At 39.4% G+C, this 24,452-nt stretch overlaps 1 protein-coding gene across 1 annotated transcript in view; it reads left to right on the top strand.

The window, feature by feature from the left end:
• The window catches only part of KCNQ1 (potassium voltage-gated channel subfamily Q member 1), a 365,934-nt gene that overhangs the window by 239,146 nt on the left and 102,336 nt on the right, over positions 1–24,452 (top strand). Inside the window, exons 14-16 of the mRNA XM_032224810.1 lie at positions 1,451–1,545; positions 2,746–2,792; positions 4,169–4,230. Coding sequence (XP_032080701.1) covers positions 1,451–1,545; positions 2,746–2,792; positions 4,169–4,230 — 204 coding nt within the window. The remainder of the gene's footprint in view (positions 1–1,450; positions 1,546–2,745; positions 2,793–4,168; positions 4,231–24,452) is intronic.

Genomic DNA, 24,452 nt, shown 5'->3' on the forward strand with positions numbered 1-24,452 from the left:
GGTTGATCTGCTCAGATTATTCATTTTCTAGTAGTTTGTTGCTTGGGTGTCTGTATCCACATGCCATGATAGGAGGAGAAAAGCAGGATACTGTTTTACCTAACAGGGATCACTCTGGAGTCTCCAGTCCAGTTTATTATAACTTTAGCTATTAAATCAGGGATGGGTTGCTGCCAGCGTTGCTGCTGGTTCGCTGCATGCATATGTTGACTGTGAAATGAAAAAAATTACTAAAAGACATGCCGACAATGGCAGCGGCGACCGGAAAATGGGTTCGGGGGCATGGCTAGCCTGGGTCGCGGCCGGTTCTGCAACCAAGGCCAAAATACCACTATCGGTTCACCCGAACGGGTGCAAACTGGTAGCGACCCACCTCTGTATTAAATTCTATGATGTAATCTGTTACCCAGTTTGGAGCAGGATGACTTCTATTTTCCCAGATGCATACATTCAGTTGCCTTCTAGCGTAAGAAACTGTGAAGCCACTTTACCATTCAGTAATTTTAAATGAAGTTGTTATATAGATTAGTATCATTTCCTAAAATCCCTATTTTTTGTATGTTACATGAAGAACTTCAATTTAAAAGTAGATGGAGAAAATTTTCTTTAACATTTTTAAAATTATGAAAGAATTTAAAGTACTGAACAACAATACTGTACATCATATGCGGTGGTGGGTTTATTTCAAATACTTTAATACTACTTAGCTGAATTTATACGAACTGTTCAAATTAGAAAAATCTCTGCATTTACTATGTTATAATAGATGTGCAGGTTAATGGAACACAGTATAACTGCATGAAAATAAGTCAAGAGAGATTTGCTCTGACACAGAGAGAGAGAGAGAGAGACAGACAGACAGACAGACAGACAGACAGAGACACAGACACAGACACAGACATACACAGACAGACAGAGCAGAGAGAAACAGAGAGAGTGAGAGAGACAGACTCACAGCAGGCTGTTATTAACACAGTGCCTTTTATGGGGTGAGATGATAAGTGGAGAATATGTAATATATCAGGGATAGTGCAACCACTAACTAAATTATCATCACTCTCATAACTTTATAACCAATAACAAAAAAGATCAGTTTTTAACCAACTTCACTGACTTCCAGTTTGTTTTTAGGCCTAATCTTTTATATTCAGTGCTCTAAATACATTAGGGCAGAATATTTAACAAACTAGTTCCTTAATTCATGAAAGGGGCTTTCTGCATGTCCAACCATCATCTAGGTGTATCACTAAAACACAAGGAATAAACATTTTAACAAAGAACCTGAATTATACCCATTAGTCCTTATCCTTCTTCTGTAAAATTATATGAAAAAGCTGTGAAAATGAAAAGGCTTTCTATTTTTCCTTATTTTAACTAATAGCCACATAAGTGTGGCATGCTATAATGAGATTTGAAATTCTATTAAGGTTATTATTTTCTATCTTCTCAGCAAGCTAGAAAGCCTTATGATGTTCGTGATGTGATAGAACAATATTCTCAGGGTCATCTCAACTTAATGGTCCGAATCAAAGAGCTTCAGAGAAGGTATGGTCCAGAATTCATCTACTAAACTTAATAATTTTTTTAAAGTATATTCTGAACATGCAGGGACAAATTGCAGGGACAAATTGCAGCCCACAGTATCCTCACTGTACCACATTAAATGTCATCAATTTTTAATTGTGGAAACAATTTCTGCCACAGTATCTTACAAATATGAAGGATTAAAGAGTGCCCCATGATGCTTCCCTAACATACTTCCTTACCTGCATGGAACTTCAATGTTAATATATCCAGTCTGATCACTCCCTGAGGAAAAGGAATTAAGAATGCAATAGGCAGTAGAAGTGGGTTAGAAAATGTGGCATGACAGCACTTGGAGTATTTTCATATTGAGAAGGTCAACAGATTGCTCTAAGCTATGGTGTGTTATAACTAGGCTTTACTGAATAAGTTACTGTTGGCTGGATTCTTACAATATGCTAAGCTATAAATTATGTTTACAAACCATAATGGCTGGGTTGACAGGACATACTAATCCAAATCCAAACATGCCATGATATTACTTAGAACAGGGGTCTCCAAACTTTAAGACTTGTGGATGTTAACTCCCAGAATTCCCCAGCCAGCATGTCTGGCTAAGGAATTCTGGGAATCAAATTCCCAAACTCCTAAAGTTGCCAACTTTGGAGAGTCCTGACTTAGAGCATGAACCAAAACTATCCCATTTTTCTCCTGTCCTCCCTTTTATTTTCTTCAACTTGATTGTAAGATTGTAAGAAACATCATCCTTCATCTCCCATGTATTTAAGAATCATGATTTATTCTATCGATTAGTGTCTTTTGAGCATAGCAACAAAAAAAAATCCCACAGGGCAAAATTACATAAAAAGAACATTATTTTAAAATTGCTTTTTTGCTGCCAATAAACTATTTTGAACTCATGAACTCAACATCTCCATATCTTTGTGGAAGTGTTAATATCAGGAAGTGTTAACAGACAACACCAAATCTTTAGTGAATTAATAGCTTCTTCATGGAGCTACTTTTAGATCACATACAATATCTCTAAAAATCACAATAAAAAGTTCAAAGCATATTTTGCAAATAAACCAATAACTATGTAAGACCTTCTTTCATTATTGGTAGGAACATAAAAACAATTACAATTGTTTTTAGCTGCCCATGTTTTACCTGGGGGAAAACTTTTGGTTTCTTATTTAAACATTTTTTCTTTCTCTCTAGATTGGACCAATCTATAGGGAAGCCATCACTATTTATTTCTGTCTCAGGTAAGTCACCATCCTAGAAAAGTGCAGAATGTATCTTAAATATGTTACAAATCAAGTACTTTTGAAAAATAAAAAACCACCCTCATAGAAATAGCAATTCATCCAACCATTGGACAAACCAGTGATGGGATTCAAAAATCTTAACTACTGGTTCTGTGGGTGTGGCATGGCTTGGTGGGGAAGGATACTGTAAAATCTCCATTCTCATCCCATCTGGGAGAAGGTTACTGCAAAATCCCCATTTCCTCCCAATCAGCTGGGACTCAGGAGACAGAGAATAAATAGGGGCGGAGGCAGTCAGAGGTGGTATTTACCGGTTCTCCAAAGTACTCAAAATTTCCGCTACCGATTCTCTAGAACTGGTCAGAACCTGCTGAATACCATCTCTGGGACAAAAATTCAAAACAGAATCAAAAGCACTGAATAAATTATATTTAAAAGAAATTAATTGAAATAGCTAATACAATTATTCTCATGCTTTTAGTAACTTTTAAAAACCACATTAAAAGTTACAATTAACGTTGTGAAAGTTATAGTTCAATAGCACTATTTTGGGGAGTCTGTGGAATGCATCCAAGATTTTGGGTGGTACATTGATCCCTACTGGCTATAGCAATTGAATGAGTTGTGCTCATCATTATAGTTTTCACAACTTACAGTGAAACCATACAGTATCTCTATATTTCTTTTGTGGGAAATCAGAATCCAAATAAACATTCTATAATAGCCATGAATGTATACTAACATTTCATGGATGATGATAATGATCATCAATAAGCACACTTCAAGAGTTAAGACTTACTCCTATTTTGTACTTTGTTTTGGTATTTTTGAGTCAATCTTGACAATTTTTAGGACGGATAGAAGTGGTTTGCCATTGCTACATTCTGGAATGTTTTTCAGTTTCCCAGTCTAGGGCAGAGAGAATATAAGTGGCTCAGAGTTACTCAGCAAGTAACTTATGTGACTAAGAGAGGATAGATCTTTCTTAGGCACCGAAGAGTCTCTCTGCTCCTAGTCCAACACCTTAACCATTACACCACATGGACTCTCACTCAAGCTCTACTGAACTTTTCAGTTAAATTAGTGTTAAATTTAATTTACATTTATTACATTTAATGCACCAATTCTTCTGATTTAAAGCATAACATGAACTCAAGATGCAGTCTGAACTTGAGTCCATTCAAGGCAAGGCTTGAGTTGATGAGAATAAAGTTTTTTTTTAAAAAAAAACTACTGTTAATGTAATAAAATTACCCATCTGTCAGCAGGGTTCAATTAAGTAGCTCTGCTAGACTAGTTAAAAGCAATTGCATGGCTTCATTCTATACTATTGTAACACTTGATATTCATCTAGAAGTGTCCTTTCTATGCAGAAAAAAATAAAGATCGAGGGACTAATACAGTTGGTGCCCGGCTAAACAGAGTCGAAGAAAAGGTAGGCCTAAATTAGACTTTCAATAATAGTTGTATTTTACTGCGTGACACAAGCATACCAGCATATTCTTTTCCTTCCTGATTATTTAAAAAAATGCAACCTAATTGTGAGGACATGAACATAGGCAAGCAATTTAACAAAGGCAAATTTGTGAAAAATAAAAATATAATTCCATATAAATATTTCATTTCTAATGAATTGTTTGAAAATGGAAATGGAGAATATGATCTATAACATTTTGTAGTATCTGCAAATGGAGATATATTGTTGAGTATGCTTAAATTGCTTGTGGTAGTCCCACAAATGTAATCTAGTTTAAGGAGTTATTAATTTGATAATTTAAATCAATTGACATTTGTTTTTGTGCTATGTCCTATCTTCCTTGTTATAAAAGGGCAACTTAATATGAATATGCACTATGTTGTAGTACATTGAGCAATTAAAATGCAGTCTAAAGTCTGCAGTTATTCATATGTCCTAACTTGTTTCATCTTATTTATACAATTTCTTCTGGTTACAATGGGAAGAAGATTACATCACTGTAGAGCTGACAGACAATTGAAAGAAAATCCTTCCCAAAAGGCTTGACATTAAATATAAACAAGACAAAGAAAGAAAGAGAAAAGGATGGGAATTGCTAATAATTTAACCAAAACAATGAATATTTTCCCAGAGTGAAACAACATAGTCACACAAGTGAAAGGAACCTGAAAGGATATAATAATCCTAGAAGAGAAGGTCCAGCTTTCTCATTTATTATCATCACTGTTGAAACTCTGTTTTCTCCACTTCCCTTTCCTTCTCTTTACACAAATGGACAGAGGAATAATTGCCAATTGTAATCTTATTATAGCTAATCAGTAATGACAAGAGAGAGGGAAATGAGAAGAGGAAGCTTCAAAGGTTTTTTTCTGGGAAATTTTTCTGGGTGAAGTAAATCTATTTTCTTAAAATGGATTGGATAAAGGTATCCAGTATGCAGGCATCCTTAGGGATGTTGGAAACTGCTCCATGAATTGAACTGAATAGGGAAGTTGCTCATTGACTGCCACCTGGAAACCATTTTCAATGTATGGTTAGTGCCATATCAATTGATATGGTGCTCATAAATGGAATATCACTTAAATATAGCTTGAAATGTCTGAGAACTTTTTAAAAGGTATAACATTTCAATTCACTGACACCTGTGCTGTTGTTGGCCAGATTCCACAAACATATTGTTCACTTTGTCCCCTTTTGTTAAAGCTATATACACATTTATCATAAGTATTTTAAAAGTCATCCAAGCAAGAATCTTGCTTTTTGCATCCTCATCTTTTATAAGACCTATACCTGCACATCTTTGTACATTTTGTATTATTATCTCTTCTACAAGTAATATGTGGTCAAAGGCAAATGCACAGGAGAGGTTTATGTGCTAGCTGGTTTTTAGAGTAAGGTTGCTTTTGGATATGATTACATTTTGCTGCACCATTTGCATGTGAGTACATGCATGTGGATTGTTGAGTCAAGTCATGACCTTTGGCATGAAAAGTCCATGTAGGTTTGGGTGCAATAATTCAGAAGTGGTTTGCTACTGTTTTCTTCCTAAGACTGAGAGGAGCGATAGATCTTTTCCAATTGGTTTGATGAGTAAGGCAGGACTAAAAATGTCAATCTCCTGTTTTTCATCCTGGTATCTTTAACTACATCAAATTGGCTCACTCTCGTATTTTTTTTTTACCATGATGTAAATGCATACCTGCTAACTAAAATAATTTTCAGGAAGAATACAGTGCAAGGCTATTAGAATCATACTAAAGTGGTAAATACTTTCAATTATCTTTATATGCAATCCGTACAAAGCTCAAGGTATATTTAGAATAAATCTACAAATTCTGTGTTAACCAATCATCAAAATGAAAATGGAAAATATTTAAAAGGTAGTAGCAAATGAAATAAACACTAGTATTGCTATCATTTATGACCTGTTATTCTGCACACTAAATGTTAATGAAGATGATAAAATCTGGAAAACTGAGCTGATTTGGTATCCTTTTAAATGATGCAAATCCTGTTTTGTCTAACATTAGAGAGATAATTTGATAAAGACAGCAAACATTAAACCACATTCATTTTGTAAGAAATTTGCTTAAATGTCTGAGATGGAATAAAAAATATCATGAAATATAGACACAAAAATAGTACCTTAGGTACAGACTTAAAGATACAAAATGGATATCATCTATATATTTTTTGCAGTAGCTTCCAGGACTTTTTTTCCTTGTAATCCATTAAACCATCTATAGTATTTGTTTTAAAAATAATAAATCTAATTACAATTTTTTATTCTTTTATGTACAAAAGATAAAGCTAAATGTCTCATAGGTTTCAGTTTGTTTTAGTGTAAGATGCTGATTAATTTGAATGCTTAACAAGGCCACGGTCTAAAAGGAATTTTATTCTCAATTAATCCTAATCTATGGTATACAGTTTGCTTCTGTTTTTATTCTCCTTCCATTAGCAAGCATTTTTTTTTTAATTCATGTAAGCTTTTGCTTTAAAATTTGCTTTATTCTGGCGGATCAATTGATACCTTTTTGTTCTTTTGTTTATTTCAGCTTTGCTTTTGTTGAATTTATTTTTACTTTATTTGTTTTATATTTATTTTTATGTAAACATTGTTAAAAACATTGATGATGGAAAAGCATTTTAATGGTAGAAAGTAGGACAGAAATGTGTTGTACACTGGTAGTACATATTTATGAATCAATCTGATCTGTTAACTATTATTCATATCTTGGTTATAGTGCAATGGGCTTTATATAGGATTTTTTCTGAAGGAGTATTCAGTAACTACAAATGCTGCAAAATACGGCTGCACACATAGGACTGTGATTTTATGACTCCAATATTAAAAGATCTATAACTTTTTTTTGTAACTGACCCTGGGTCACGTAGATGAAATGGGCGATGTAGAAGTATGATGGATGGATGGAATGAATGAATAAAGAAACAAACAAGTGAATGAATGAATAATTGTTAGCTGTATCCCAGACTCAAATCATGATATTGGCATTTATTTTTAAAATAGAAATGAGGGAGTAACCATATCATTATATACCTGCATGATTATAAAGGACTGTAAGACTGTCCCCCGTTTTGGAATATCCCACTATAGAGGTCTGTTTTGGGGAAATATACATGTAAGGCCTTTGTCATCATTCTCTAATTTTGAAATTATTCAAAATTTCAAAATGAAGTTTCATGTCTAGTCTCAGCTACTTAAATAGAGAGTTGAGATACTTCTCTTTAATCCTTTTAACTAGTTGTTTTGACTTATAGGCCAATGCAAAACATGAACTAAGACAAAAAGGGTAAGATTCATCAAAGACCTTATGGTCTTCAAAGAAAGCTGTTGTTTGGTTAGCTAATTAGTTTGGAATATTTTCACACTTTTGAGTATATTTCTTTTTTATTTTATGCTTGGAGGGCATGTATGCCTAAAAAGGCTTCCACAAAGATCATCAAAAGGTTGGGAAAGGAAAACCTTGCTTTAATAGTTCAAATAGTATGACTCTGTTCATGGAAGCAGGTTAGCAGTGGCTTGTAGCTTTTTATTTAACATCTGGAGTTGTGCCAAGAAGTGTTAGGTTTCATATATAAAAAGCAGCCTGTATTCACTCAGGAAGTAACCAGGCTTGGTACAAGAAGTCTGCAGGGAAGAAGTTAACAAAGCTCTTTCAACAATTAAGCCAATTTTATTTTCCCAAATTTTTAAATCCCAATATTTAACCCAGCTCATTCCTGACCAAAAAGAAAAGAAACAAGATAAATTCTTGTAGGAACATTGAATGCAGTCTGTGCGTGTGTGTGTGTGTGTGTGTGTGTGTGTGTGTGTGTGTGTGTGTGAGTGAGATACAATGTATGAATATATTTTATGGTTTTTATAAAATAATATAAAAATAAGTTTATTTTCTAATATAGCCCTCACTAAAAAGTTTATTTTAAATATTCTTTTGAATTTGTGAGAACAGTATGGAACTAGAAAATCCTTTCAGATAGTACTTTTATTTGTGCAGTTTTTAGACGGATTCTTACAGGTGATCTTTCATTTGGAAACATTTTATTTTCTCACTGATTATTTCATCTTGATTTTCTTACCAAAGAAAGAAAGAAAGTTGGCATAATTGTGTACTGCTTTTGATTAATAATGCTTAGAGCTCTTCCTCTGGAAACAATCTGAATTACTACCTATTTTAAACATTTGAAAGTGGTAATTTATTCGAGTTCTGTAGTAAGAAGTTCCAGAGACAAATAGGTAGCACTGTGAAAAAAAAATCTCATGATAATTTAAAGATTAGTAAACCTATTCTGACCTAGGTACTTTGAGTACTTCATCTGATACATGTACAATTATTCCCAGTTTACATATTTACATTGAGATGGTTTGGAGTACAGGAGGAAGATTTATGAAAATAATAAAATTCAAAGAGTACAAATAATAACAATTTGAAATAGGTTCCGTAGGAGAGAGAACTTTTGATATCCCCCCTAAACTTTCATTCTGCACAAGAGTTCCCAACAGTCTGAATCCAATAAATTCACTGTTTCTACTATATATAAAAATGAGATAATACGTTGTAATGGACTACTGTGGATTAAAATCCATCTCTTTATTTTTTGTTTCTTAACACCTTTGTATCATATGTAATATCAAAAAAGTTGACCTCTGATATAAGTGGCCAATACTTTTGTGCAGGTGCATATTATTGTTGTACAATAAAGCTACACTGAGCTAAAGAAAGAACAGGAGAGTGGGAGGAGGGGAAATCACTCTTAATTTTAAGTTAGGTAAAAGCTCTGAGCAATGTCAAATAGTATCGTATAATTCTCTTTCGGGTTACAATAGGCTATTGTTCAAGATTAGCACCCAGGTTAGTTTCAGATCTATTTCTGACAACTTGCTTGATTTATGATGACATTGTTGGCAGCTGGCTTCAGCAGCATTTTACAGTATGCGTAGTCAGCACTTCTAATGTTTATATCAAAGTCATATAATCTGGTTCTTTATGTTTTTCCACTCAGTCATTGTACTTGCTTTTTATATAGCTATGTGCAAGTTAACTCTTTAGCTCAGTATCAGCTTCCCTAACCTGGCACCCTTCAAAAGAGAGGAACAACAGTGCAGTACCCCTGAAATGATTCTGGGGGGACTCTCCGCTATTTTATGATACAGTGTGATGGGAGAACTTTTTAATCAAGAGTTTCTTGCTAGGAAAAAGAAATGGACAGGCAGAATAGCCTTTCTTCCATGTTCTTCAGATGGACTTCAACTCCCATAATTCCTAACCAGCCAGGCCAATTTTGGGGGAAAGCAATTGGGTGAAGTAATGGAAGCATGCATCAAAGATTTTTGTTTTCCTCTGCAGAAAGTTTGCTTTGGAGTCTAGTTTACAGATAGGAGTTTTGCAAGTAGGCAGATAGTCTTTCCATTTTCATTTGTATTGTGCATTTGTTACATATCTGTCCCCCCATCTCAACGCCTCCCCCGAATTGTTCATTGCCTTCTTTTCATAAGAATTTCAGAATAAATGCAATTTGCTAATCATGCAGCACACTGATTGAATAAGAGATAAGTAGTGATTATTAGGATATTTCACTCTCCGCCCCCATCAGTTTGTGTAGTTATCTGCTATATCATAATTGTATGTTGTGTGCTGCATCTGGTAAGATTTAATGGGTAACAGGTAGCAAATCTTCTTAGAGGTTGTAATCTAGATTTGTAAATTTTCAACAAAATTTAGTGCTGGGCCTTGAGAGCATGGGTTCCCAAAGCAATTTTGTTCTAGCTTTTTAGATATGACATGTATTGTGTAATAAAAATAGTATTTGGGAGTAAAATATCTGTCTCCATATCCAGAGAATGGCCAAACATATCCTGCCAGTTGAAGCAGTCTGAACTTCAGCCTCTCTTGAAGCAGAAATGCAATTGGTGCTAGGGTAGATTGCTTTAGGCACTGAAGGGAACAGGATGATCCACATTTGATTATGTTCAAAGTAGCTATTTAATTTCCAGCCTTTAGCTTCTAATACCTCTTTTAAGACAAGTTTGAGTAGACTGTTTTGATCAAGTTATTGTCTTTCTCACTCTTTCTGTACTGTGAAAGGGAACAATATAAAGACTGTAGACCATTTTAAAAAAGAAAAGAAGACATATATAATTAATAATCTAAGCACAATGTTCTTTGGGATTTCATTCAGATTCCACAAAATCATTTTGCAATAGGGAATGTCTAAATGCTATTCAATAATATTACAACAATGTTTTCAGGCTGACAATAAAATGAGCCACACAATGGTAGCCATCTTAGTTACAGGGCAGGAGTGAGGAGGGGGCTTTTTTTTAAAGTAAGTATCTTTGTAAAGGCCAATCTATACCCGGGATGGTGAACCTATGGCACACGTGCCACAGGTGGCACATGGAGCCATTTGTCAGGGCATGCAAGGTGTTGCCCTATCAGCTGGCCAGTGCGCATGTGCCTGCTGGCCAACTGAGTTCAGCCTTTTTAAAAGATATTTTTGTCCCCCCCCCCCCAGGCTCCAGAGACTTTCTAGGAGCCTGGGGAGGGCAAAAACAGCCTCCCCCCCGGAGGCCCTCCGGAGGCTTCAGGAGCTTCCCTGAAGCCTCTGGAGCACAAAAAACCGGCCCTATGGGCAAACCGGAAGTTCAGGAACGGACTTCCAGTTTGCTTGTAGGGCCAGTTTAAGCCCTCCGGAGCCTTCAGGAGGCTTCCCTGAAGGCTCCAGGGGACTAAAGATGACCCTACGAGCAAACCGTAAGTCACTTCCGGTTTGCTCATAGAGTCATTTTGTTTTCAGGCTTCCCTGAAGGCTCCGGAGCACTTAAACCGACCCTACGAGCAAACCAGAAGTCCGTTCCCGAACTTCTGGTTTGCCCATAGGGCCGTTTTTTTGCACTCCAGAGGATTCAGGGAAGCTCCTGAAGCCTGTGGAGGGCCTCCGGAGGGCGGGGGAGGCTGTTTTCGCCCTCCACAGGCTCCTATAAAGCCTCTGGAGCCTGTGGAGGGCGAAAAAAGCATGCAAAAAATGGGGGGAAGTGTCTGTCATGCGCGCATGTGCACTGGGGGGTCGCACATTGCATTATGGGTGCAGAATGCCCACGCACAACCCCCCCTGTGCTCCCCCCACTTATGGCATGCGAGCCAAAAAAGGTTGCCATTGCTGATCTATACTGTATAGTAGCTGAATGGTTTTCAATTTCTTAAAGCTCTTCTTCAGACAAAATAGTGAAGAGTCAGGAAAAAAAATGGACAAAATGATGGCAGATATATATCTATAAGTCATTCATGTACCTTTTACATTCTTCAATATAGTAAGAGAATTTACAACTTATGCATCTGGTGTTGGTTGAGTTTTTTAATGGGTTTTTCCAATAAGTAATTAAAATTCAGTTTCTCACTATGTATAGCCTGTATATCTTTTGATTGATGACAGTATAAGGTCTTGGCTAACTAACTTAGGTAATCATCACTTAATCAAAACCAAACTACATAAATATACTCAAAAGGAAGAGAACCTCAATAATATAAAAATGTCCATATATTTCTGTGTTTCAAAGAGAGGTTTAGAAATTTGTTGCCCCAACTGAAACTTTTACTTTGAGTGGAAGCAATGATTTAAAAAAACAATTTAAGAGAGATAAAGTGTATTCCAAGTGGAGCAATGCATCTTTTATTTTCAATTTAATTAAGGTGGACTTTTAGACACAGCTTTTATTCCTGCAGACAGTTACGTGGCCCACAGTTCATATGTGCAGAGCCAGCTTGTTGTTTTTATGGGATAGTGACAAAGAAAACAAAACTGAGTACTTTAAACACTTAAGTATTATGCAGCAAAGGATTGGCAACAGTGTTATATGGAAGAATTATTCATTATTTCTAGCTAATGAGATTACTGACCAAAAACAGTCAAAGTTTAAAGTTCTCAGCAACTGCTACAGGGGGTGTATTTTATTTTGTGATAAATCTATTACAGTTCAAGAAATGTGAGGGGGAGAATCTTGCTGTTTTGCAAAACATTTTAAGGGAACACTAATCCTCAAACTGCTATAGTTATTGTGGTATGTTTTATATTAGATAAGCGAATGCTAAAACAAGATGAAGTTATATCATAAATGTGGCGGATCAGATAAAATTAACTGAAGTGTCTGAGACATATGAAAAGGCCTTAGGGAAGCTTTCTAAGATCTGTGCATATTTTTGAGATTAATGATAAAAATTTTAAAAGATTCAAAGCCAAGTTAAATTTAACTAGCTAAATAATTATCAGCAGAAGTGCAATCTACACATTAAAAAATTCCTATGAATTTTTTGTTTATTTTTTTTATTTTTTTACAGAAAAAGGGAACTTACCCAAGAAAGGAAATTTTTAAGAGCAGTTTTTACTTACAAAGAAGCAAGAGTATAAAGTAGTTGTTAATCCAGATTTTTAAAATGTACATAATTTGTATTGTAACATGTATGAATTCCCCTAATACAAGTGAAAATGAGAAGTCATCCTTCTATGTTAGCACATTTTTGTAAACCTAACATTTGCCTTAATAGAAACAAATAATCTAAACCTTGAAAAATCTGCTTGTTTAATACTACTATAAAATGCCTTGGTAGATGAAATTGACTTCCCAAACAAAGAAAATAAAGATACTTCAGAGTTATATGGAGGAAATAGGCAATTATTAACAGGAATCATTGTTGTTCTTGGTAAAGTGGCAAACACAACATTACAAAACCTTCGTTGTAGTAATAGTAGAGGATAAATCTAGAGAACAAAACACATGGCCACATCTTAGACTAGTAGATAAGCTTATAGAAATATATTGAAGGCAAATAGATGGGACAAATCCCTATGTGAAGCAAGATTAAATAATAGATTTGCTGATTAAAGTTGTTTATATGTACATCTCATATAAATACATCTCAATAGAAATTATCTTCTATAATCATATATTACAAATTTGGGATGATCAGATTTGTAAATGAATCTTCTAGCCCACTTTGTAATGTTCATTAATTGCTTAAGGTAAAGATCAAACATTTCATTAGCCTTCATGGGTTGTAAGGTTTATCAAAAGAGGACACCTAATGCTTGAAAAAAAAATTTATAACCATCAATTCTTTAATCTAGACCTTGGAAGATATCTGGAAGTGAAAGCCCAGTCACTTGGACTGAGAGTGAATTATTTCAAATTTACATGTCCAGTACATTTTATTACTGGATGAACAAGGAGTAAACATATCATATAAACCCATTCCAACTGGCTAAGATAATTAAACAATGTCACAGGGAGCAGACAGAGTTCACAAGGGTCACTTTTACTGGCCCAAACGCAGCAATGGCCAGTTAAATCTTTATTATGAAAGCAAATTCTGCTTCCTAAGTTTTCTGTGAGCTTTCCAGCCAACAAAAAATTAAAAGAGGGGCTGGGCTCTAACAGATGCTTTGTCAGAAACAGTTTGTTCAGACAGGATAAAAACCTGGATGGACTACACAATACATTTTAATTGGAAAAAAAATATTATGCAGAAGGATCTGATATCCTCTTCTTACAAAAAAAATGAACAATCCCCTCAGGCATCTTGCTTTGCCAAGGGATTGTTCCATAAAAATGAGAAAAGTGCTGTGCAGTCTTTTGTTTATTTTTTTCTGACAAAGCAGCCGTCTGAGGTTGCCTCTATATTCTTTCATTATAATTGTCCTGAGCCCTCCTTTTTTATGTCTTCTAAAGCATCCCTGTTCTATTAACACTACGTGTGATTTGGTTTCAAACAGATTGCTGCTCCTAGATTTCCTTTAAAAGTATATTCAGAAAAGTAACCTAGCTTTTTTTTTAATGTCAAACCTTCCAAGATAATCAAAATTGGGACAGCCTACTTTATACAATGCCCAGCGAGGGGGGAAATAGTACCAAGTTGATCTTGGCTGATCTTGAAAAGCTGAACAGGGGCACACCAGATTACTACTTGGATGGGAAACTATAAGGAAATACCAGGGCCGTAGCCCAGACTGGACATTAGACAAATATTTCAAAAGAAGACAATGACAAATCCTTCTACATTGTTGCCAAGAAAACTACATGGAGATATCCATCTTCTTGAACTGATCAGGAAAGAGGTCCAGCTCTATGGTCAGCTCCAAAGATAATTCTTCACTTTTTACAATTATACCCTATGCCAGGGGTCATCAACTTTCTTCCACAAATGGTCAGAGACTGTCTGGGAGTGAATGGTGGGCCACTTTTTTCCTCTCTCTCTCTCAGCCAATGAACTGATCCTTAGGAGGACTCACTGGGGCAAACCATAGATGTGTAAATGGTTAAGTAAGAGACAGCTTAGCCCACCGAAGCATTGGAGACATGGCAAAGGCCTCAGAATGGATCCTTCCTAGTTTCTTGGATTGTAAAAGCAAGTGAAGAGATGTATTTTCAAATTTGCAAGATTCTATTAATGTAACCTTACAATAAAGTTAGAGCTAGTACTTGAGTGGGCTTCTTATATGTACAAAATGACAGTTGGCAAGGTTGAGAAGCACTGAATAATGCCAATTGGGTACTGTTCTGTCCTGTTTGTCTGTATATTGTTTAATATTTTCTTGAGCTTTTAAGGCAACTGAAGCAAGGAGTTCTATTGCTGGTAATTCCTTGTACCTGTCATAGGCCTCTTGATCAGTGTCAGGCAGCACATTTCCTTAGTTAAGTGTTATTGACCATACATATCATTATTCAGAAATGGGTACCTCTCTCTAACTGGCTAGATAACATCTTCAAAGAATGGGATCTGAATTGGAACTGAAATGCCAAGGGAAAACAAGGAGATATATAGCAAGCCTTACCGCACTATCTTGCTTTAGGTAAGTTTTAGAGCAATCTGGTTATGGAAAACTGCAGGGTTCTTTCCTGTTTCCAAAATTCCAAATTAGCTCTTCAAACAGGCAGCTATTAAGAGATGGCTTTCAGTTCCCTTTCATGTTTTTTAATGCTCATGAGTGGTGAATACGTTCGAAATAGATTTTCTTGCCTAATTAATCCTTCCTTGGTTAAAGTCACTGACGGTTAAAGAACTTCCGCTAGAATCACTTTTGAAGGCTATTGAAAAACAAGTCTAGCAGTTACTTATGGAGGATTGGTGCCAGCAAAACTGTCCTCAAAACACAAGCGCTCTTAGTTTAGTGCGGGGGGGGGGGAGGGAGCTTTTGATCCAACAGAGGTTTTCCTCTGACAGATTTGCCTCATTCTCCCCCTGTGGCCTCCTATTTCTCCCAAAAAATCTGTACTAGCAGAACAATCAGGGGTAAAGGTAATCACTGAAAATGGCTTCAAAGCAAACTTTGCCAAAAATGTTCAAAGAAGATCTTTCTCTGAGTGCTTACTAAAGATTTCAGCCCAGTTTGTACTCTCCTTCAAAGAGAGGTTTTCTTAAAGATCAGCTCCAACTGGAAACACAGGAGGCAGCTGTGGCAAAGAGCACTTTTGTACAGTTATCCTGAGGGAAGCAGAGCAACCTTTCTTGAGACAGTCAGATCTGGTATTCATGCCTTTGGTTGCAATCTATCTTGACTATAATAATGTGCTCTACATGAGCTTAGTCTTGAAAAGAGTCTGGAAATTGTATTTTCCCAAAACATAACAGCTCAGCTATTAATTGGTGCAAAGATCATAAGATGCATTGTACTGAAAAATTTACACTGCTTTCCAGTTCCTTCCCCCCCGACCACTTCAATTGTGTCCAATTCTTGAAGATAGCCAATGGTTTTTGGCAAGGTTTTTTCAGAAATAGTTTGACATTGCCTGCTTCCTATGGCTGAGAGGGAGTGACTGGCCTAAGGTCACCCAGATGGCTTTATGACTTAAGATAGGGCTAGAACTCACCATCTCTAAGTTTCGAGTCTGATGCCTTAACTACTGCACAAAATTGGCTCTACAATATATAGCGGTTGGCAATGCGTATCAACGTCCTAAAAATGGTTTAGCACTGGGCTGTCTGAAGGTCTCTTTCTATTTCAAAATTGCCCTGTTATTGTACTCTGCAGGGAAAGTGTTTCTAAGGATGACACTCCTATCAGAATTCTATCTTTCTACGGTAGAAGTACATAAGAGAGAGCCCTGTCCTCCTGCATTGCTCCTGTGCTATGAAATGTACTTTCGCTGGAGTTTTGTTTGGCCCACACACCGAAAATTCTGTGTGCTCCTGCTTTCCTAAATTATCGATGTGCGAGGAAGATGGCTGCCTGAGCTTTTCGCTCGGGGTTTGAGGAGAAAGGAAACCTCGAAAAAATCGACCCTCCTCTGTAGCCAGACTACTGAAGGGCGAAGCCTGGGTAAGAAGATCCTGAGAGGGTGCTTGAAAAACGAGCACCTGGAAAAACGCTGTCCGAACGGCTTTGGGCGACGCGGTATCGGGCGGTGCTGAGAAGCCTGCAGGCGGACTCCCCCCCCCCCTACAGACGGCGTGGGCGGCGGCTTCCAGCTGACGGACCGCCGCAGCCTGCCTTCCTGTGAAAAACAACGGAGCCGCTGGAACGTGAAGCCTCCCCTCCCTCCTCTTGTGGACGGCGGTTTCTAGCGGATGGCAGTTCCAGCGCTGTATTAGCGTGTGTTAGATTGCCGCGGTCCTGCCTTTGTTTTGCGTGGTGCCGCTGGGCCTTTGAACTGGACGCCCCCCCCCCCCTTTCCACCCTCCATCGTGGATGCAGCGCTCAGCTTTGGACCCAGATTATCATGGTCCTATTTTATTCATGTTGCTGAGACGCTGGGTGAGCTGTCCTCAGGGTGGTTGGTGAGTTTGTTCCTGAGACGCCGTGGGCCGAAAGGTTAGGCTCGTTGCTGTTACTGCTGCCGACCCAAACGCACCCCCCCTTCCATCTCACCCTTTGAACTTCTGACTATCATGGCCCGTTTTTCGGCTCATGTTGCTGTTGCCGCTGCTATCCGTGGCTGCTTTAGGAGCCCCCATTTTAGACGCCTGACTGTCCTTGCCTTTCAACCGGCTTTACCCCCACCTTCACCCTTAAGACCAACATTTTGGAATAAGCTGGGATATTTGAATCCACCTCCGGCCTTGCTGAGACTCCCAGCCATTTTCCTGTATACCATCCTGCACTTGAACTTTGCAGAAAGAAGAAGGCAGGGGACGAATAGGACATGGGCAGGGGGCCTGCTTGGCACCTTCTCCCAACTGACATTATCTCTCTAACTACTTCAAACTTTTTAAACTCTGGGGCTCTGCCCCCTGTTGCTGGACTCTACAGAGGAGAAGTTCAAAAAATATTAAGTTTCCCCTCTCTTGCGCAATTTTAAATCGGTATGATGAGTGCATGAGATTGTATGTGATTGAGTGAATGTCCCACTTTTACCATTTGTTACCATTGTATTTTATATGTTTTAACTTTTATGTGGGGACTGCTTGGGTGAGTAAATGAGTATGTCTGATTCGGAGGACCTGCCGGGGAAAGTGGGGGCCATTGGGGTGGTTGGGGGGACTATGCCCACGGGAGAGGGTCAGAGCATTGCGGTCATAACAGGGAGAGGCAGATATGGCGGGGACTTTAGGGCTGGCCATTACCGGGGAAGGAGGGCTCGCTGTGTCATAGAGATCCCTCCTTCCGGCCCTAGGAGTCCCACTCCAAGGTCAGATGGCGCGGGTGCTCAGGACCCTGGTCTCAGGCTGCTGTCGCTAAATGCCAGGTCTGTTGTTCATAAGGCCCCCCTCATCCGGGACTTGATAACTGATGAGGGCGCAGACCTGGCATGTATCACTGAAACATGGCTGGGCATGGAGGGAGGAGTCCCCCTCGTTGAGATGTGCCCAGCCGGATTTCAGGTGCTACATCAGCCGAGAGCCCAGGGAAGGGGTGGCGGTGTGGCCATTGTAGTCCGGGAGTCTTTACTACCTCGTAGGGTCCCTGCTCCGGAGCTTGTCGGGTGTGAGTCCCTGCTGGTGAAGCTGGACCTCAAGGGTCAAGTGGGTCTGCTGCTTACGTACCTGCCTCCCAACTGCGTTGCAGCAGCCCTCCCCTCGCTCCTCGAGTCAGTAGCCGAGCTAGCAGTTGAGTTCCCTAGACTTATAGTTCTGGGGGACTTCAACTTGCCTTCGCTCGGTGAACACTCTGATGGAGCGCAGGAGTTCATGGCCTCCATGACAGCCATGGGCTTGACTCAAGTAATCCGAGGCCCAACTCACTCAGCGGGTCACACGCTTGACCTCGTATTCCTCTCGGAGCAGTGGAGTTACGATCTTGGTCTGAGGGGTAATGAGATCATACCCCTGTCGTGGTCAGACCACTACCTACTGAGGCTAGACTTCCGGAGGCCAAACCCCCACCGTAGGGAGGAGGGACCGACTAGCTGGTTCCGCCCCAAGTGACTGATGGATCCTGTTAGGTTCCAGACGGAGCTTGGGGTTATTCCTGATACCCTCGCCCACAGTTCGGCGGAGACCCTCGTCGCTGCCTGGCACTCGGCAGCTTCGGAGTCTCTGGACCGGATTGCGCCGCTACGGCCCCTCCGGGTCAGCGGCCCCCGGAGGCCTCCTTGGTTCACTGAGGAGCTCTGGGAGGTAAAGCGCCGGAGGAGACGCCTAGAGCACTCGTGGAGGTCCGATAGGTCTGAGTCGAAACGGGCACTTTTAACAGCATGCACCAAGGAGTATATTCGGACTTTAAGATCAGCAAAAAGAACATATATTGCCTCCTTGGTAGCGTCCGCCGAGTCCCGCCCAGCCGCCCTGTTTAGGATAACCCGCTCCCTCCTAAATAGGAGGGAGACGGGGGACTCCTTACAGGGTAAGGCTGAGGAGTATGTCCAGTTCTTGGCGGACAAAGTTGCCCGGTTTCGAGCGGACCTGGACTCCACCCCAGTAGATCCAGCCGAGACACAAGGAGAAGACTTGGCAAACCATCTCTGGGTTGAGTTTCAGGAAGTTGCCTCTGGGGATGTGGACAAGGCTATGCGAGCTGTGAGCGCCTCCACCTGCGTACTGGACCCGTGTCCCTCCTGGCTGGTTGCCAACAGCAGTGAGGTGACACGAGGCTGGATCCAGGCGGTTGTTACCGCCTCTCTTCGGGAGGGGTACTTCCCCACCGCGCTTAAGACAGCGGTGGTGAGACCCCTCCTGAAGAAGCCGTCCTTGGATCCAGCTGTTCTTAATAACTACCGTCCAGTCTCCAACCTTCCCTTTGTAGGGAAGGTTGTTGAGAAGGTGGTGGCTCTCCAGCTTCAGCGTACCTTGGAGGAAGCTAACTATCTTGACCCCTTCCAGTCTGGCTTCAGACCCGGTTACAGCACAGAAACCGCTTTGGTCGCATTGACTGATGATCTCTGGAGAGCTAGGGATGGAGGCTATGCTTCCATCCTAGTTCTCCTGGACCTCTCAGCGGCTTTCGATACCATCGACCATGGTATCCTTCTGCGACGACTGCGGGAGATAGGGGTGGGCGGCACTGTTTTGCAGTGGTTCTCCTCCTATCTCTCGGACAGGTCGCAGTCGGTGTTGGTGGGGGGGCAGAGATCGTCCCTGAGGCCCCTAACGTATGGGGTGCCGCAGGGGTCGGTCCTATCCCCCCTACTATTTAACATTTACATGAAACCGCTGGGCGAGATCATCCGGAGGCACGGGATAAAATACCACCAATATGCGGACGATACACAGTTGTATCTGTCCGCCCCGTGCCAACTCAATGAAGCGGTGGACGTGATGAACCGGGGTCTAGAGGCCGTTAAAGACTGGATGAGAGCAAACAAGCTGATACTCAACCCAGACAAGACCGAGTGGCTGTTGTGTTTTCCTCCCAAAAATATGACCAACATACCATCACTCAGGCTGGGGGGACAAAACTTACACCCCTCAGAAAGGGCCCGCAACTTGGGAGTCCTCCTGGACCCACAGCTGACTTTTGACCACCATATCTCAGCTGTGACCAGGGGGGCATTTGCCCAGGTTCGCCTGGTGCGCCAGTTGCGGCCCTACCTGAATCGGGAGGCCCTCACAACAGTCACTCGAGCCCTTGTGATCTCCAGGCTGGAATACTGTAATGTGCTCTACATGGGGCTGCCCTTGAAGAGCATCCGGAGACTTCAGCTAGTCCAGAATGCGGCCGCGCGAGTGATCGTGGGCACACCACGGTTCGCCCACATAACACCAATCCTCCGTGAGCTGCACTGGCTACCTGTCGATCTCCGGGTGCACTTCAAGGTCCTACTCACCACCTATAAAGCGCTCCATGGTAGTGGATCTGGCTATTTGAGAGACCGCCTTCTGCCAATTACCTCCCTGCGTCCCATCAGATCGCATAGAGTTGGCCTCCTCCGTATTCCATCCGCCAGTCAGTGCCGACTGGCGACTACCCGGAGGAGAGCCTTCTCTGTTGCCGCTCCGACACTATGGAACAATCTCCCCGTGGAGATTCGTACCCTCACCACTGTCCAGGCCTTCCGCACAGCCCTCAAGAACTGGCTAGCCCGTCAGGTCTGGGGCTAAGCCTATTTTCGCCCCTCCCGAATGTTGAGTGAATGTTGAGTTTTATTGTTTAATTTATTTTTTGTTCACATTTCTTTTTGCACTGTCCTTCACCCCCTTTCCTTTGTGATTGTAAGCCGCCCTGAGTCCCCTCAGGGAAAAGGGCGGCCTATAAATGTTCAATAAATGAAAAATGAAATGAAACAAAAAAAACATTGTAATTAAGTATGTCTTTCCAAAAGGTTTTTTATTTTATTTTAATCTTTTTGTGTTTATAAGTGTGTGTGTGTGTGTGTGTGTGTGTGTGTGTGTGTTTGTGTGTAGAGAGAGAGGGAGGGAGGGAGAGAAGAATTTGCACCTCCCAGTTTCTGACCTGATGATCTAAGCACTACACCAAACTGGATCTCTTTAAATGTGAAATTTGGTGAGTGTTTAATTGTTAAATGAATCAGATATCAATTTTTAAGTTAGGTTTAATGTGCCTTTTAAATGTGTATCCTGTGGCATAATCAATGCCTTTTTAAAATGAGGATTTGAGAAAGAAAGAAAAAATGAGGATTTGAGTGAAAACTATAAAGATTCCAGGAATAAGTGGAGAAAAATAATGAAGAAAATGAAAGAAAGAAATTATTTAAAAATTCTTCAGCTCTGGCTGTAGAGGAAGCCCTTGCAAAGCTAGAAGTATCAACCTACAATCCCTATATACCACAAGCAAACTAATCTAACCTCCCTTGAATTCCATTGACCCTTATCTAACTCCTAGCAGGTGTTAACCGTTAGTTGAGAATATTCCTGTGCATAGGCAGGAGTAGCAAGTTTAATTAGACCTTCATGTGTAGACCTAATCATTCTGGCCTGACACTAGCCCTTTTAATTTATTTGTTTTTACTGTGTTCAGCATTATCTAGTTAATTTTTCCAGTCATGACCTATTGGAACACTGCTGTATTAGCTTCTGCCCAAAAGAGGGCTATGTTTTTTTACAATCAATCAATCACTTACTTGTTTATTAATTATTGTTATTTGGAGAGCGTAATTAGACATTTTGTTTGCTTATTTGGAGAGTGCACTGAGCTTCTAAGACCACTTCAGAATAATGTTATTACTCTTAGGCATCTTCCCATGAATATACATTATTAAGAAACAAACTCCTTAATACAGATAGTTCTCAACTTATGACCACAATTGAGCCCAAAATGTCTGTTGCTAAGTGACACATTTGTTAAGTGAAATTTGCCCCAACTTACGACCTATCTTGTCACAGTTGTTAAGTGAACACAGTGGTTAACTACCTGTGTTTACAAAAATAATCATCGTAGGACAATTTTGAATTCTCCCTCTCTTCCAAAATGCTATTTACCAGAAGCATGTCATGAAACCCTACAAGAAGTTAGAAAATATGCACTACTCTAAGAGAAGGAAAATTTGGAGATCTGACAAATACTCTAGCTGTAGATGCCTAGAAAAAATATTTGGTATCTGTACTTCAGATTTGCAAAATTCTACATCTTAAAGAAGGCAATTTTGAATGTTATCCAAGTTGTCACTTTTGAAACAGAGTATAGATTTCCACATATGTATCAAATCCATCCCCTCCCTAGTGAAAAAATATCCTGCAAAAGGGAAAAAAATCAGAACATAAGCATCCAGTTCCTTACAAAAGTTTTAATTTCAAGTTTCCAAGATTAAATAAAATTTTGTTATCATGTATTGTAAAATAAAACCCATAACATTGTGCAATTCATTTAAATCAGTAGGATCTATGTAAGAAGGGGAGGACGGCAGAATCATTGTTTGTTGATGTGAAAAAGAAAAGGATTGGTTTTTGAAATAATCATGAATTATATATCAGATAATCTAAAAACAAGGCCAGAGTAGTGTGCCAGAATAGACTGTTTAGAAAAATTGCAGGCACTTGTGCTGCCTCCTTCCCTTCCCTTTGAGCCTGAGCAGGCAGAGTTGCCAATAAAGGTGCAACCTTGAAATAGGTGTGGGAGGAGAGTGATGTTTTCTCTCTGCAGCCCCTAGCAGTGTAAAGTAGCCAAATAAAAGAAGCCCTTTTTCCTTCAAAGGGTCAAGAAAAAAAGAAGAATAGAGGCAAGTGCAAGTATAAAAGCACAATGTGGAAAGCTGTAAGCATTCTACATGCTGGCCAGTTAACAGAGAAGAAGAAAAACAACGAAATTCCAGGGAGAGGAATTAAGGCAGAACACTGTGTGTCCCAAAAAAATCATTGCTGTGTAATATTATTATACAGTGTAGTATAGTACTAATAATTCACGTGATCATTAGTACTATTACTAAAATTGTGACTGGAATTTTGCAATTTCAAGCAACTGCTCAAGGGAGAATAATTTGCAAATTGATAAGCTTGATGTAGCGGTAATTTACCAAGGCCTTGGGAGGCAATGGCAGGTTTTATATCTGATCTACAGCTCCTGTAGAAGGCTTTGAAAGGGTTCAGGGGTGTGTAAACAAGATATTGTTCCAAACATTCCTGAAGATCCACTGCCTAATTAAACTTTTGAATAAGCTGCTAGGTATTTGGTCCCTTCAAATGTTCAAAAGGATATTGATGTATCATTCCTTAAGTTATCTATTGGATTTATAGTCCTCCTTTCACTAATAATTAGTTAAAAAGGTAAACCTACAAAGATTACTCACAAAAAGCAAAACCATTCAAAATGATCACAAACACATTCTAGTAAAAGTACACTACCGTAATAGCACTCATTCAGATTATTAGTCAGATCAGTTTATATACAAAAAGACCTATAAGAGAAGGAGACATTTGTATGTCAAACTATGCAATTTGAATGCAAGGATTCAATAGTCAGTTAGAAATAAATCCATCCTAAGAAATATTGGAGGTCTGTGCAAAGTGAAAAATATACACAGAACCCATAATTGTGGTTCCAAGGTTTGAGTGGGTCATTATCTGAAACCCCATGTCAATTTTCTCATCCAGATTTTATCCAAGACAAAAAATATCCAGGGGATTCCTATGGAGTCTATAGGGCAAGACAAGTGCATAGTACTCCTCTCTCTGTTCTTCTGCCACTTCCCTCTAATCTTTCCCAAGACTTTCTCTTCTCAATAGCTGCCACACTTCCCAATGACCTGAGATAGAGGAAAGTTGTAGATTGATGGTATTAAAGATATTGTTGCAGAATGCAATCTGTTCCAAGTAAAGCTGCCTTTTGTGATTTGTCAATGCCAATGGGGATCAAGTGATGCTCTTGATGTTTCAGGATTGCATCCAAAGTGCCTATTACGAATGTTACCATCTTTGCTTTCTTTAGCCACAGTTGTTCTACTTATTTGCAGGTCTTTGTATGTTGTGATTTTATTCAGTTCTCTCTCTTCTTTTTCTCTTCTCTTCTGCTGTCTCCAAGTACTGCCACATCCACTATCGAGATTTTGACTTTGTTGACTTGCTATCAATTCATATCTCAGTTGCCTTCTCTCAAGTCTAAGTGTACCCAGCCCTTTTTTTTCATAGATTTTATTTTTTGTTGTCCCTTGATCATCTTTGTTGTCCTTCATTGAACTTGTTCCAGTTTTTCTGAATCATTCTTCAAGTATCATGCTCAAAACCATCCCAGTTTTCTAGAAGTCTGATGAAATCAGAATAGAGTATAATCTGTTAATTTGGAAATTATATTTACGCAGATATAGCCTGAATTCTTTGAATGGAGTATAATCTGTTAAT

The sequence above is a fragment of the Thamnophis elegans genome, chromosome 1, assembly GCF_009769535.1.
Source record: "Thamnophis elegans isolate rThaEle1 chromosome 1, rThaEle1.pri, whole genome shotgun sequence".
Lineage (NCBI taxonomy): Eukaryota > Metazoa > Chordata > Lepidosauria > Squamata > Colubridae > Thamnophis > Thamnophis elegans.